The sequence below is a fragment of the Mastigoproctus giganteus genome, chromosome 5 (assembly GCF_048544385.1).
Source record: "Mastigoproctus giganteus isolate SK-2022 chromosome 5, ASM4854438v1, whole genome shotgun sequence".
Taxonomy (NCBI): domain Eukaryota; kingdom Metazoa; phylum Arthropoda; class Arachnida; order Uropygi; family Thelyphonidae; genus Mastigoproctus; species Mastigoproctus giganteus.
The window spans coordinates 164,628,727-164,641,230 of NC_143579.1; the positions used below are offsets into that span (position 1 = coordinate 164,628,727).

The following is a 12,504-nucleotide window of genomic DNA, read 5'->3' on the forward strand; positions in this document are numbered from 1 at the left end:
GTTGGTCCCACTGTATAGAATTTAAATACTGTCTCAGACCATTGTAGTCGCCTCTGCGAAAGCAATAACCCTTCCCTTTATCCCTGATGGTAGTTACCTCTTTGAGTAAATTCCACTTCAGCACACTGTGATCGCTGCCACCTAGTGGTTCCTTTATCTGCAGATTCTTAATGCATGAAGAATCACTACTGATAATCAGATCAAGAGTATTGCACCCTCTAGTTGCCACCCGAACATGCTGAGGTAGGAAACAATAATCCAATAAATCCACAAAAGTCTTGCTAGTGTGTGAGTGACCAGCCCACAAATTCAAGTCGATATCTGGGAAATTAAAATCCCCCATTATAAGACTCTCAGATTTACTGGACTACTCTATTTCGCTGTACAGTTTCTTATTATACTCATCAGAGTCATTAGGCCTATAGCACACTTCTACTCTCAATTTTGAGAGTAGGAGTGTGCTAAAGGCCTAATTTCATTCAGCGCATTACAGACCAGCTTATATCTATCATAGGCTTCCATGTCACCCTTTAATTTATATGAACAAATTTTTGGTATATCTTATCAACTTAGATCATGGACACAGTTTAAAATGCAAAATATGAACAAGTTTTATTTTTTAAAGCCAATTGATGCATTTGCTGATTGAAATTTCTACAATTATAGTGTATACAAATTCAGTGAAATATTACCAGTAGTTGTAATGGCAAATGATGCAAGAAGGAAAGCTTATACAGCATCAGACAAAAAAAAAATAGCCTTCACTTCATATTTCACCAGTCCATCCTCTCTAACAGGTTTATCTAGTTCTTCCTTGAATTTATTTAAACTACCCTCTTCTATAACACTAGAGTTTCTTCCAACAAACAACTATGCTCTACCTGAAGGCAAATTTCTGTAAACTGACCTGCAACCGTCCTTCCTTAATTTGAGTTTATGCCCCTCATGTAGTTAATCTCTGCAAGAGGAAGGATTTTACAAGCAGTGAGCTTAATTAATCCATTCAAAGCCTAAAACACTTCAGTCACATCTCCACACAGTTGCCTAATCTCCAGACATTGAAATTTTCAAACTGAAGCCTACCCTAGTAAAAGCACTCTTTTGCTCCTCTCACCAACCTTATGTCCATCTCTGCACCTGATGAAACAGATCCACATACTTTCTAAAATGAGGCTTCCAGAACTGTATGCAGTACTCAAGACATGGCTTAACCATTTCTTTATACAATGGGATAATCACCTCCTTCGTTCTAGCAAAATTTCTGTATATTATTAACAAAATCCCATGATCTGTACCTGGAAGCCTGTTTGCACTGTCAGGGAACTTCATATCTGACTACATGATTACTCAGAGGCCTTTTTCAAAAACAAAGGTTGCCTTGCATTTGTCAATGTTAAACTACAATTGGCACTTCTCAGTCTGCCTAACTTATCTAGATCTTGTTGCATTAGCATACTTTGATTACTGTGATTAACTAACCTGTCAAACTTTGTATCATCTGCAAACTTAGACATTAAGCTTTCATCAATATCATTAATAAATATACAAATCAACAGTAGACCTAAATTGATTTCGGAAACTCCAATAAAAACATAATTCAAGAAGAGCAATACCTATTGATAACCACTGTCTCTTCTCTCACTCAACCATCCCTTTATTTATAGCAGAAATTTTCCCTTAATGCCACACTGCTCCAATTTGTACAGTGGTCTTCCATGTGCAACAGTATCGAAAGTTTTTCTGAAAACTAAATATATAATGTCAAAATTATCAAAATTATTTTTTGCATCCAATTCCTTTGTTACTGTGTCATAGTATCCAATCAGATTGGACAAAATTATCCCTTAACATATATATGATGTGACTTCAGTATAACTGCATTCCTGTTCAGGAAAGCTTTTGATGCAGTTGCGCACGGAAGACTGCTGTACAAATTGGAGAGGTATGGCATTAAAGAGTAAGTTGCTACAATGGATAAAAGGATGGTTGAGTGGGAGACAACAGAGAGTGGTAATCAATGGACACTGCTCTTCGTGGACAAATGTTATTAGTGGTTTGTTTTTGTTTTAGTTAGTTGTTGGCGCATCGGCTTCTGTGGCCATATTGCACCTCCCAAGGTTTTTGCAGTACTCTGATCCAAGCCCGAGTCAGGATTCAAACCCGCGACCTTTGGCTGGCCAGGCAGGCATTTTACCCACCCGGCTAGCTCGGTCGGCTGTTATTAGTGGAGTTCCCCAGGGTTCGGTGTTGGTCCCCATTGTTGTTTTGTATATTTATCAATGATATTGATGAAGGGATATCAAGTTTAATGTCCAAGTTTGCAGATGATACAAAGTTTGACAGGATTGTTAATGACAGTAAAGACAGTATGCTACTCCAACTAGATCTATACAAGTTGGGCAAATGGGCTGAGAAGTGGCAACTGAAGTTTAACATTGACAAATGCAAAGTACTGCATACGGGTAGCAATAACCCAAGAGAAATGTACCAACTGTGTGGTACTACACTTAGGGAAGTGGAAAGTGAAAAAGACCTGGCAGTAATTGTGCAGTCAAATATGAAGTTTGCTGAGCAGTGCAGCAAACTTCCAGGGCTGCCAGGGCAGGTCATGGAGTCTTGTCAATGATATATAGGAATTTTGCTAGCAGCGACAGGGAGACAATTATCTCGTTATACAAGGCAATGGTCAGGTCACACCTAGAGTACTGTGTACAGGTCTGGAGGGCTCAGTTTAGGAAGGTTGTAGAGTTGCTAGAACAAATACAAAGAAAGGCAACAAGATTGGTGAGGGGGAACAAAGTGGTGCTCTTACCAAGAAAGGCAAACTGCAGCACCTGGAGAGTAGGCACCTGCGAGGTGAATGAGATGTTTAAGGCCTTGAATGGGTTGAGCAAGCTGAATGCTGATGAGATTCGTCCTCTTGTTGTTGATAGGCGCCTCCGTGGCCAGGTGGGAAGGAGCAGCAGTGTGTAGCACACGCTTCTTGATTAGACCGGGGTTCGAGCCCGTCACCACCAAATACAGAGGATGCGGAAAGGTCAGGGAATGACCACCGCATATTCCCGGAGCAATATGGCCTTAGTTGCTAATGCTCCTAAAAACCAAATAACAAACAAACAAACTTCCTCTTGTTTAGATTAAGAACCTCAGGGGGCATAGATTCAAATTGAGGAAAGATGGTTGTAGAATAGATGTGTGGAAGTTTGCCTTTAGCCAGCGGGTGGTTGATTGGTGGAACAGACTTCCATCTTTTGTTGTGGAAGTTGATAGCCTAAATAAATTTAAAGCTGAGCTGGGCAGGCATTTTGAACAAATGGAGGGGTGAAATACGAGGATTTTCTTTTTTTTTGGCTGATGCTGAATAAGCTTGATTCTTGCATCGTATGCCTCTACTAATGCTAATTAGTGTAGTGTCCCCTCTTTTCTTTTCATAAATGAAACTGATGATGGTATCCAAGGTAAGCCATCAAAGTTTGGTGATGCTTTGAAGTGGGAAGGGTGGCTACAATCTGAGACAGGGTCCGTTGCATCAAAAGGGCTTGAATCACTTGAATATAGGGTCTGAAAAATGACAACTAAACAAACAAATATATTTGGAGAACAGAAATCCTGCAGTCATGTTAGGGAAAGGGGAGCCACAAATGGTTCAAGATGAAAAAGACTCAGGTGTTAAAATTAAATCTGACATGAAATTTTTCATGCAGTGTAAATAGGCAGCTATTCACATTATAGTCCTTCCACAACCATAGGACCTTTGCTAGTAGGGAAAAGGATATTATTATATCTCCATACAAAACACTGATTAAAACACATTTGGCGTAACATATTCAGGTCTGGAGACCACACCTAAAAAAAGATATAGAACTTCTGAAGAGTGTTCAGAGAAACTAACAAGATTGGCAATAAGTACAAAATGATGCATATATATTAAAAATGGGTTGTGCATCAGGATGTCTACTGTAAATTTTGACAACTAGCTATCTAAGGAGAGATGCAACTGATGCTTTAGTTTAATAATTAGGTTAACAAAAGGTATACACATATCTAGGGTTAATGTGGGATGAGAATTAAACATTCAATCACTACTTCACGCAAATAAAGAGGAAAATGTAGGCAGCACCATCAGGAGATCATGGGCACTGCAAATAAAAAGGTAATGTGTGAATACATCAAGAGATGCTTTCTACCTAACCCCCCCTTTATGCACCCAAAAATATAGTCATCAGCACCTGTGAGCCATCAGTCAATGGTATACTCTACGAAATACTGGATCTTGAGATGGGTGAACCTGATCTGTGGCCTCTTCCTTACCATCTCAAGATCAATACTTCTTGCAAACCTCAATTTCCAGTCCTGTAAGCATATATGATAACAGTCAAAAATATCGTGACACTCTCAAAACTTATAACAGGAAAATTGGATGCAACCTCAAAATCGAATACAGCCACCCGCCCGGCTTACATAATACTTGACTTAAGCAAATTCAACTTTACATAAGTTTTTGCCAGACGGTGCAAACTTAAAAAAATCATGGAAATGCATTTTGCATCCCGCAGGAATAAATAGAAGTATCGTGAAAATATCATAATATGAATCCAATAACACACTGGTTTTTTTGGTAATTCGTTACAAGACCACAGTTGTTGTTATTTGGTTTTTAGGAGCATTAGCAACTAAGGCCATATTGCTCAGGGAATAAGCGGTGGTCATTCTCTGACCTTTCCGCATCCTCCGTATTTGGTGGACATGGGCTCGAACCCCGGTCTAATCAAGAAGCGTGTGCTACGCCCTGGTGCTCCTGGCTACCTGGCTAAGGAGGCACCCCAAGACCACGGAAGTTGAAATTTTTGCAATATAACTAAGCTATTTATCTCTGTAAAAGGTCATTTGTATAATGGAAATTGCAATACACTTTCATCATTATCATATGTTCCGTTATAAAATCAATTTTGAAAACCTTTGTGATATTTTTCTAAAACACATTTCTGGAGGTCACTACCATAAAACAATAAAAACAATTTGCACTTTCCAGTTTATTGGGCTTTTCTGTTAGCACAATCTATTGAAAACGGGTAGTAAACTTGATCTTATTGAATTTGCGATAATACCGATAAATGGAATTCCGTGGGTTTTTACATTATGGTATTATTTTGAATGAGTTCCCCTACACTAAAATTTTCAATCATATAAAAAAAACATAAATAAATTTTCAGAATCTTCTTTTCATTCCTATTTACTTATTACAATTGGCGAAGGGAAAGGGACCAACTGAAAGTGCAAGTGCTGGCAGTGCTAGGAAACAAAACAAAACTGATTTAGAAATGAAGATGATTAATTAAGAAGAACAAAGCAGGACAAAGCTTGTCATCTATTGCATGAAATTATGTCTCGCTACTTGTTGTTATTGTTTGGTTTTTATGAGCATTAGCAACTAAGGCCATATTGCTCCGGGGATATGCAGTGGTCATTCCCTGACCTTTCTGCATCCTCCGTATTTGGTGGTCATGGGCTCAAACCCCAGTCTAATCAAGAAGCATGTGCTACGCACTGCTGCTCCTGCTCACCTGGCTATAGAGACACCATTGTTACTTCAACAGTGAATACTGTTTTAAGGGACAGTGAGCGTATAAAAGAACATGTTAAAGAATCAACACATTTAAGATCAACAGCGATCACAAAACAGCATCAAAGATGGAAAAGCTATTAATAATATGGATGGAAAATCAGATTCAGAAGCAAGTGCCCCTGAGTCCAATGACCATTCAAGCAAAAGAAAGACATATTTATGAAGATATTAAAGGACAAGTGCGGTGAACCCCAAGCCAAGTTCTTGGCAAGCAATGGGTGGTTTAATAGGTTCAAGCATTGTGCTGGTTTCTAAAACATTAAAGTATGCGGTGAATCACCAGTGCTGATTCTGCAGCTGTAGAGAAATTTTGTAATGTGTTGGAAAAAACCCCTTCTAAATCTCCACAGCTCTCAACTTCCACAGCGGTGTACTTATCAGCTGATTCTGGCAATGATGCTCGAAAGGTAAAACTTTCTGATGTTATGCCTGTCTCCTCATTTTTTTGTAATTTTATAATTTTGAAATTTTTGTAATTTTTCCTGCGCATGAGATAAAAAAAATTGAATAAATTATTCTATTTACATGTTCGACTTACATAGAGTTCTGTGGAAAGCAACCCTTACATAAGTCGAGGAGTGGCTGTATCAGTGAACCCAGAATAAAGAGTAGACATTTGTTGAATAGTCATTGTCACTTCATCTCATCCCTTCAAATCTAACAGCAAAGGAATTTTCTCAGCTAATACACTAGCAACAGTAATGATACTGAGGTCGATCGATTACTGTATGCATGAAAAAGACAAGAAATACAGAAGAGAAATTCAGGAATACGTATTTATATATATATAAATATGTTTTGACTTGAAAGCCATTAAATGACTTGAAACTCTCCCAGCCTTAATGAACCTTATGAACTGACAGCAAAGTTACTAGCAGATCTTGAGGATTTTGTGAATTGTAAATTTGAAATCCAATTGTTATATGTATAATATGGTTTTACAACACAACACAATCTGTAAATAAATAAATTTTAAATAATGCATATCAACCATGTTATTGTAATTTTACCTTTACTGCCTCCATTTATTTACCATTATTTATCTTTATTTTACTTTTATTGTAATTTTACATTTCATTATAATTCTAATGAAATAAAAGAATGTAAGCCTAAATAAATAAAACCTGAAAGATCCAATCTCTGCATTGAAAACTAGTATTCTGCAAAATGCATTTTCTCATATTTTAGAGTTTACAACACAGGATTTTCTTCCCAATGTCATTTGAGGCTTCCCACATTGGTGTGGGGTATGCTGGCTATATCACATCCACCACACCTTCACCCTTTGAGCAGCTCTGTAGAAACAGATGCAAAGCCTAGTGAAATGCATTATTCTCTCATGGCAGTAGCCTCCCACTGATGATGTGCCACAAGCAGTCAAACAGACATGTGAGGAGAGAGAGTTGTTGTTGTTCTTCTTGTTCTTCTTCTTGTGTTTTCTGGCACAAGGGCTATTTAGGCCATATTGCACCTTCCAAATTAATTGAGTTACTTATGATAACTGCACAGTGAGCAGTTAGAAACGGTCATACATTTTTATTTGTTTTATATATAAAAGGATTTCAGAGAGATTTGTTTCTTTACCTATTATGCTATTCAAAGAGAGAGGTTGCTGTAGATCTGAAATATAACTAAAAGACATTCATCGGGCATTGCTAAACAAGTTACATTCAAGGAGTATATGTTTTACTGTAAGTGGTTGCGAGCAGTGTGCACACTGCGGAGGATCATTTCCTGTAAGCAGATAGAGATGTGTGAGGTGAGTGTGACCTATACGAGTTCTGGTTAAGATTATTTCTTCTTTTCTATTTTTACGAGAGAGAGAGAGAGAGAGAGAGAGGATGGAAAAACATTGCACATAAATATTATTATACTTCTTTTTTCTTTTTTTTTTTCCAGAGATATTTGAAACATTAGTAGTGCATCATGGGTCAACCTCAAAATTTGTGGTAGCCTCAAAATTTAAGAAACGAATGCTTTTCACTAGACTCTGCAACTTTAACTGCCTGTGCTATAAATAAGTAGTATTCTATAGCTAACATGAATGTTTAATTAGCTCAAGGGTCCTGAGCTGGATATCATAATTCTTCCCTTTATTGGTGATTCCTTTCTACTTCTCTCTCTCTCTCTCTCTCTCTCTCTCTCTCTCTCTCTCTCTCTCTCTCTCAGGGTCAGTGGTATAGCTACCATGTAGGCAGGCAAGGCAATTGCCTCCGGCCCGGCGTCTTTGGCTGTCTCCTATTTTTGCAATTTTCATTAATTAAGTAGGGGCCCAAACGTGTTCTTTGCCTCTGACCCCAAAAAAGGGTAGCTACGCTACTGCTCAGGGTAATAGGGAAATTTTTTTTGGTCAGTGCAGCATAAGCCTCAGGCTTTCTTGCACCATATGGCTAATAATAATAATAATAATAATAATATTGTAATACTCTGCTTATAATTATAAAAAATGAAACAAATAAAACTGAAATTCAATTTTTGAAAAGTAGGATTAAAATATAATCCTATAAGAACAAAACATATATAAAGATCAGTGAAATATAAAGCAAAATTACCCAAATATTTAAAAAATATTTTACCTGGCTGCTTGAAATCATTAGGCTTAATACAGCGAATGTACCAAGGTTCCTTTGACATAAGAATTTCCATTAACTGGTTAAGACTGTTTTTAAATTGGGTTCCTGCCTATAAAAAGAATCAAGAGCAATATATACATGTTTCAATTCTTTATAATTTTTACACATACAAAATATACCTTAAGCAAAGCTACAAAATTTTCATATTTTGAAGCTTGAAATTTTGGTAGATTGAAACCACAGCTATAAACAAAATTCTCCATAGTTTTATATTTCTGACAAATAGCACTGCAGGATCATCTACACAAGACTTCGGTTATAGCTCAGACACAGCATGGTTTTGTTAAGGGAAAGTCTTGCTGTTGTTGTTATTTGGTTTTTAGGAGCATTAGCAACTAAGACCATATTGCTCCGGAGATATGTGGTGGTCATTCCCTGACATTTTCGCATCCTCTGTATTAGACTGCATCCCCAGTCTAATCAAGAAGCGTGTGCTACGCGCTGCCACTCCTGCCCATCGGCTACGGAGGCACTGGAAAGGAAGTCTTGTCTGACCAATCTGACTGGATACTATGGTGTGGTCACAAAGGAACTGGACGCAGGGAATAACTTTGATATCGTATATTGGATCTTAGAAAGGCTTTTGTAACTATTGCACATGGAAGACTGCTGCACAAATTGGAGCAGAGTGGCAGAGGCAAATTGCTGCTATGGATAAAGGGATGGTTGAGTGGGAGAAGACAGTGAGTGGTAATCAATGGACACTGCTCATCGTGGACTACTGTTATTAGTGGAGTCTCTCAGGGTTCAGTATTGGGTCCATTGTTGTTTTCTGTATTTATAAATGATATTGATGATGGTATATCAAGCTTAATGTCCAAGTTTGCAGATGATACCAAGGTTGGTAGGGTTGTTAAGGACACTAATGACAGTACGTTGTTGCAACAGGATCTATAAAAGTTGAGCATATGGTCTGAGAGGTGGCAAATTAAGTTTAACATTGACAAATGTAAAGTACTACATAAGGGAAGCAGCAACCCCAGAGTGACATATCAACTCTATGGTACTACACTGACAGTGAGAGAGAACGAAAAGGACCTGGGGGTAATTGTGCAGGCAGGTCAAGTTTTCTGAGAAGTGCAGATGGTCTGCAAGAGTAGCTCATAGTGTCTTGTCAATGAGATACAGGAATTTTTCTAGCAGGGATAACGAGGTGATTATCCCCTTATAGAAGGCAATGATCAGGCCCCACCTTGAGTACTGTATACAAGTCTGGAGGCCTCATTTTAAGAAGGATATAGAGAGCTGTTGGAACAAGTACAGAGAAGGGCAACAAGATCAGTAAATGGAACAAAGGGTTGCTCTTACGAAGAAAGACTTAAATTTTGCAAATTACAGTGTCTGGAGACTAGGCACCTGCGAGGTGATCTAATTGAGGTGCATAAAGCCTTGAATGGTTTGAGCATGCTCAATACTGATGGAATTCTTCCTCCTGCTCAGAATAATCATTTGAGAGGGCATAAATTCAAATTGAGGAAAGACAGATGTAGGATAGATGTGCGGAAGTTTGCCTTTAGCCAGCGGGTGGTTGGTTGGTGAAGCAGACTTCCATCGTTTGTTGTGGAAGTTGATAATGCAGGATATTTCAGAGACTGCCGGGAGTCATTGAGGTACAAGTAAACACATGGGTTGTGTTAGGGTAGCTAAGAATAGAAATAGGTGCATGTATACTTGCGCGTACACCAATGCCAGGAGTTTAGTAAATAAATTTGATGAATTTGAGGTATTGCTCAAAACATCAAAGGCAGATATTGTTAGGATATCAGAGACGTGGTGTCACACAGATATAAGGAATGCAGAACTGGAATTTGGGGAGTACAACGTCTACAGAAAGGATAGACTGGATAGGAAGGGAGGAGGGGTTATGCTATTAGTTAAGAAATACATAAAATCCAAGGAAGTGAAGCCAGTGGACATCGCTGGACAGTGCAGTGTCAAGTCAGTTTGGTGTGACATAAGCATTGGGAGATCAAAATTAAGAGTAGGAGTGTGCTATAGGCCTAATGACTCTGATGAGTATAATAAGAAACTGTACAGGGAAATAGAGTGGGCCAGTAAATCAGCGAGTCTTATAATGGGAGATTTTAATTTCCCAGATATTGACTGGAATTTGGGGGATGGTCACTCACACATTAGCAAGGCTTTTGTGGATTTATTGGATGATTGTTTTCTACATCAGCAGGTTTGGGAGGCAACTAGAGGGAGGAATACTCTTGATTTGATTATCAGCAGTGATTCTTCATGCATTAAGAATCTGCAGATAAATGAACCACTAGGTGGCAGTGATTACAGTGTGCTAAAGTGGGATTTACTCAAAGAGGTAACTACCATTAGGGGTAAAGGGAAGGGCTATTGCTTTCGTGAAGTCGACTACAATGGACTGAGACAGTATTTAAATTCTATACAGTGGGACCAACTGATAATGTTACCAACAGCAAAGGCAAAATGGGAAGCATTCAAAGAACTTATCTTGGAAGCTACTAGGCTTTACATACCAACTAAGATTACTGTACAAGGTTTAGGCCTAAATGGATGTCAGATGAACTAATGAGGCATATGGCAGAGAAGAAACATGCATGGGATACATACAAATTAACACATGACACAGAAGCCTATGATAGATACAAGTTTATCTGTAACCAAGTTACAAAGGAGGTTAGGCAGGCGAAGGCATATTACAAGAAATCTTTGGCAAGGGATGCAAAGAAAAACAGCAAAGAGTTCTTTACTTATGTAAACTCTAGAAGGAAGGGGATGAATCAGATTGGTCCACTTGATATCGATGGGTCAACTGTTGATGATTCTGCTCAGGTAGCTAACAAACTAAATGAATATTTTGCATTGACATTCACACATGAGGAGTTATTTAGCGAGGGAAAAGCCAGAGGTGTATTCATCTCTAGCAGTAAGCTTGAGAATCTTGTAATAACTGAGAGTAAAGTGGAGGAGAAATTGTTGAAGATAAACACAAGAAAGGCACCCGGGGTGGATGGGATCTATCCAGTTATATTAAAGGAAGCAGCAAAGTAAGTAAGCAAACCCTTAGCCATAATTATGAGAGCTTCCTTGGACTCAGGAGAGGTACCCACAGACTGGAGATGTGCAAATGTGACCCCAATTCACAAAGGAGGATCAAAGGCTGACACAAGTAATTATAGACCTGTGAGTTTAACTTCTATTCCAGGAAAATTAATGGAGGCACTAGTTAAAGAAGCACTAAAAGATCATTTAGACAAGACTTCAGTTATAGCTCGGACACAGCATGGTTTTGTTAAGGGGAAGCCTTGCCTGACCAATTTGATTGGATACTATGATGCAGTCATAAAAGAACTGGATGCAGGGAATAACTTTGATATTATATATTTGGATCTTAGAAAGGCTTTTGATACTGTTGCACATGGAAGACTGCTGCACAAATTGGAGCAGTGTGACATTGGAGGCAAATTGCTGCTGTGGATAAAGGGGTGGTAATCAATGGACATTGCTCATCGTGGACTAATGTTATTAGTGGAGTCCCTCAGGGCTCAGTGTTGGGTCCATTATTGTTTTCTGTATTCATAAATGATATTGATGACGGTATATCAAGCTTAATGTTGAAGTTTGCAGACGATACAAAGGTAGGCAGGGTTGTCAAGGTCACTACTGACACTATGCTGCTGCAACAGGATCTGGAAAGATTGAGCAGATGGGCTGAGAGGTGGCAAATGAAGTTTAACATTGACAAATGTAAAGTACTACACATGGGAAACAGCAACCCCAGAGCAACGTATCAACTCTGTGGTACTACAATGACAGTGGTAGGGAATGAAAGGGACCTGGGGGTGGTTGTGCAGGCAGATATGAAGTTCTCTGAGCAGTGCAGACGGGCGGCAAGAGTAGCTCATGGTGTATTGTCAATGATATATAGGAATTTTTCTAGCAGGGATAAGGAGGTGATTATTCCCTTGTATAAGGCAATGGTCAGACCACACCTAGAGTACTGTATACTGGCCTGGAGGCCTCATTTCAAGAAGGATGTAGAGCTGCTGGAACGAGTACAGAGAAGGGCAACAAGATTAGTGAATGGAACAAAGGGGTGCTCTTACAAAGAAAGGCTTAAGTTTTGCAAATTACAGTGTCTGGAGACTAGGCACCAGCGAGGTGATCTGATAGAGGTGTATAAAGCCTTGAATGGTTTGAGCATGCTCAATGCTGATGGGATTCTTCCTCTCGCTCGGAATAATCACCTGAGAGAGCATAAATTAA

At 38.8% G+C, this 12,504-nt stretch overlaps 1 protein-coding gene across 4 annotated transcripts in view; it reads right to left on the minus strand.

Moving 5' to 3' along the window:
- Positions 1-12,504, minus strand: part of Myo61F (unconventional myosin 61F) — a 748,935-nt gene that overhangs the window by 204,950 nt on the left and 531,481 nt on the right. For all 4 annotated transcript variants that reach the window (XR_016546978.1, XM_090374260.1, XM_090374259.1 and 1 more), the window contains exon 18: positions 8,203-8,308. Coding sequence is in view for 3 of the 4 variants with exons in the window: in XM_090374260.1 (XP_090230386.1) it covers positions 8,203-8,308 (106 nt within the window). In the remaining variant the exon portion in view is untranslated. The remainder of the gene's footprint in view (positions 1-8,202; positions 8,309-12,504) is intronic.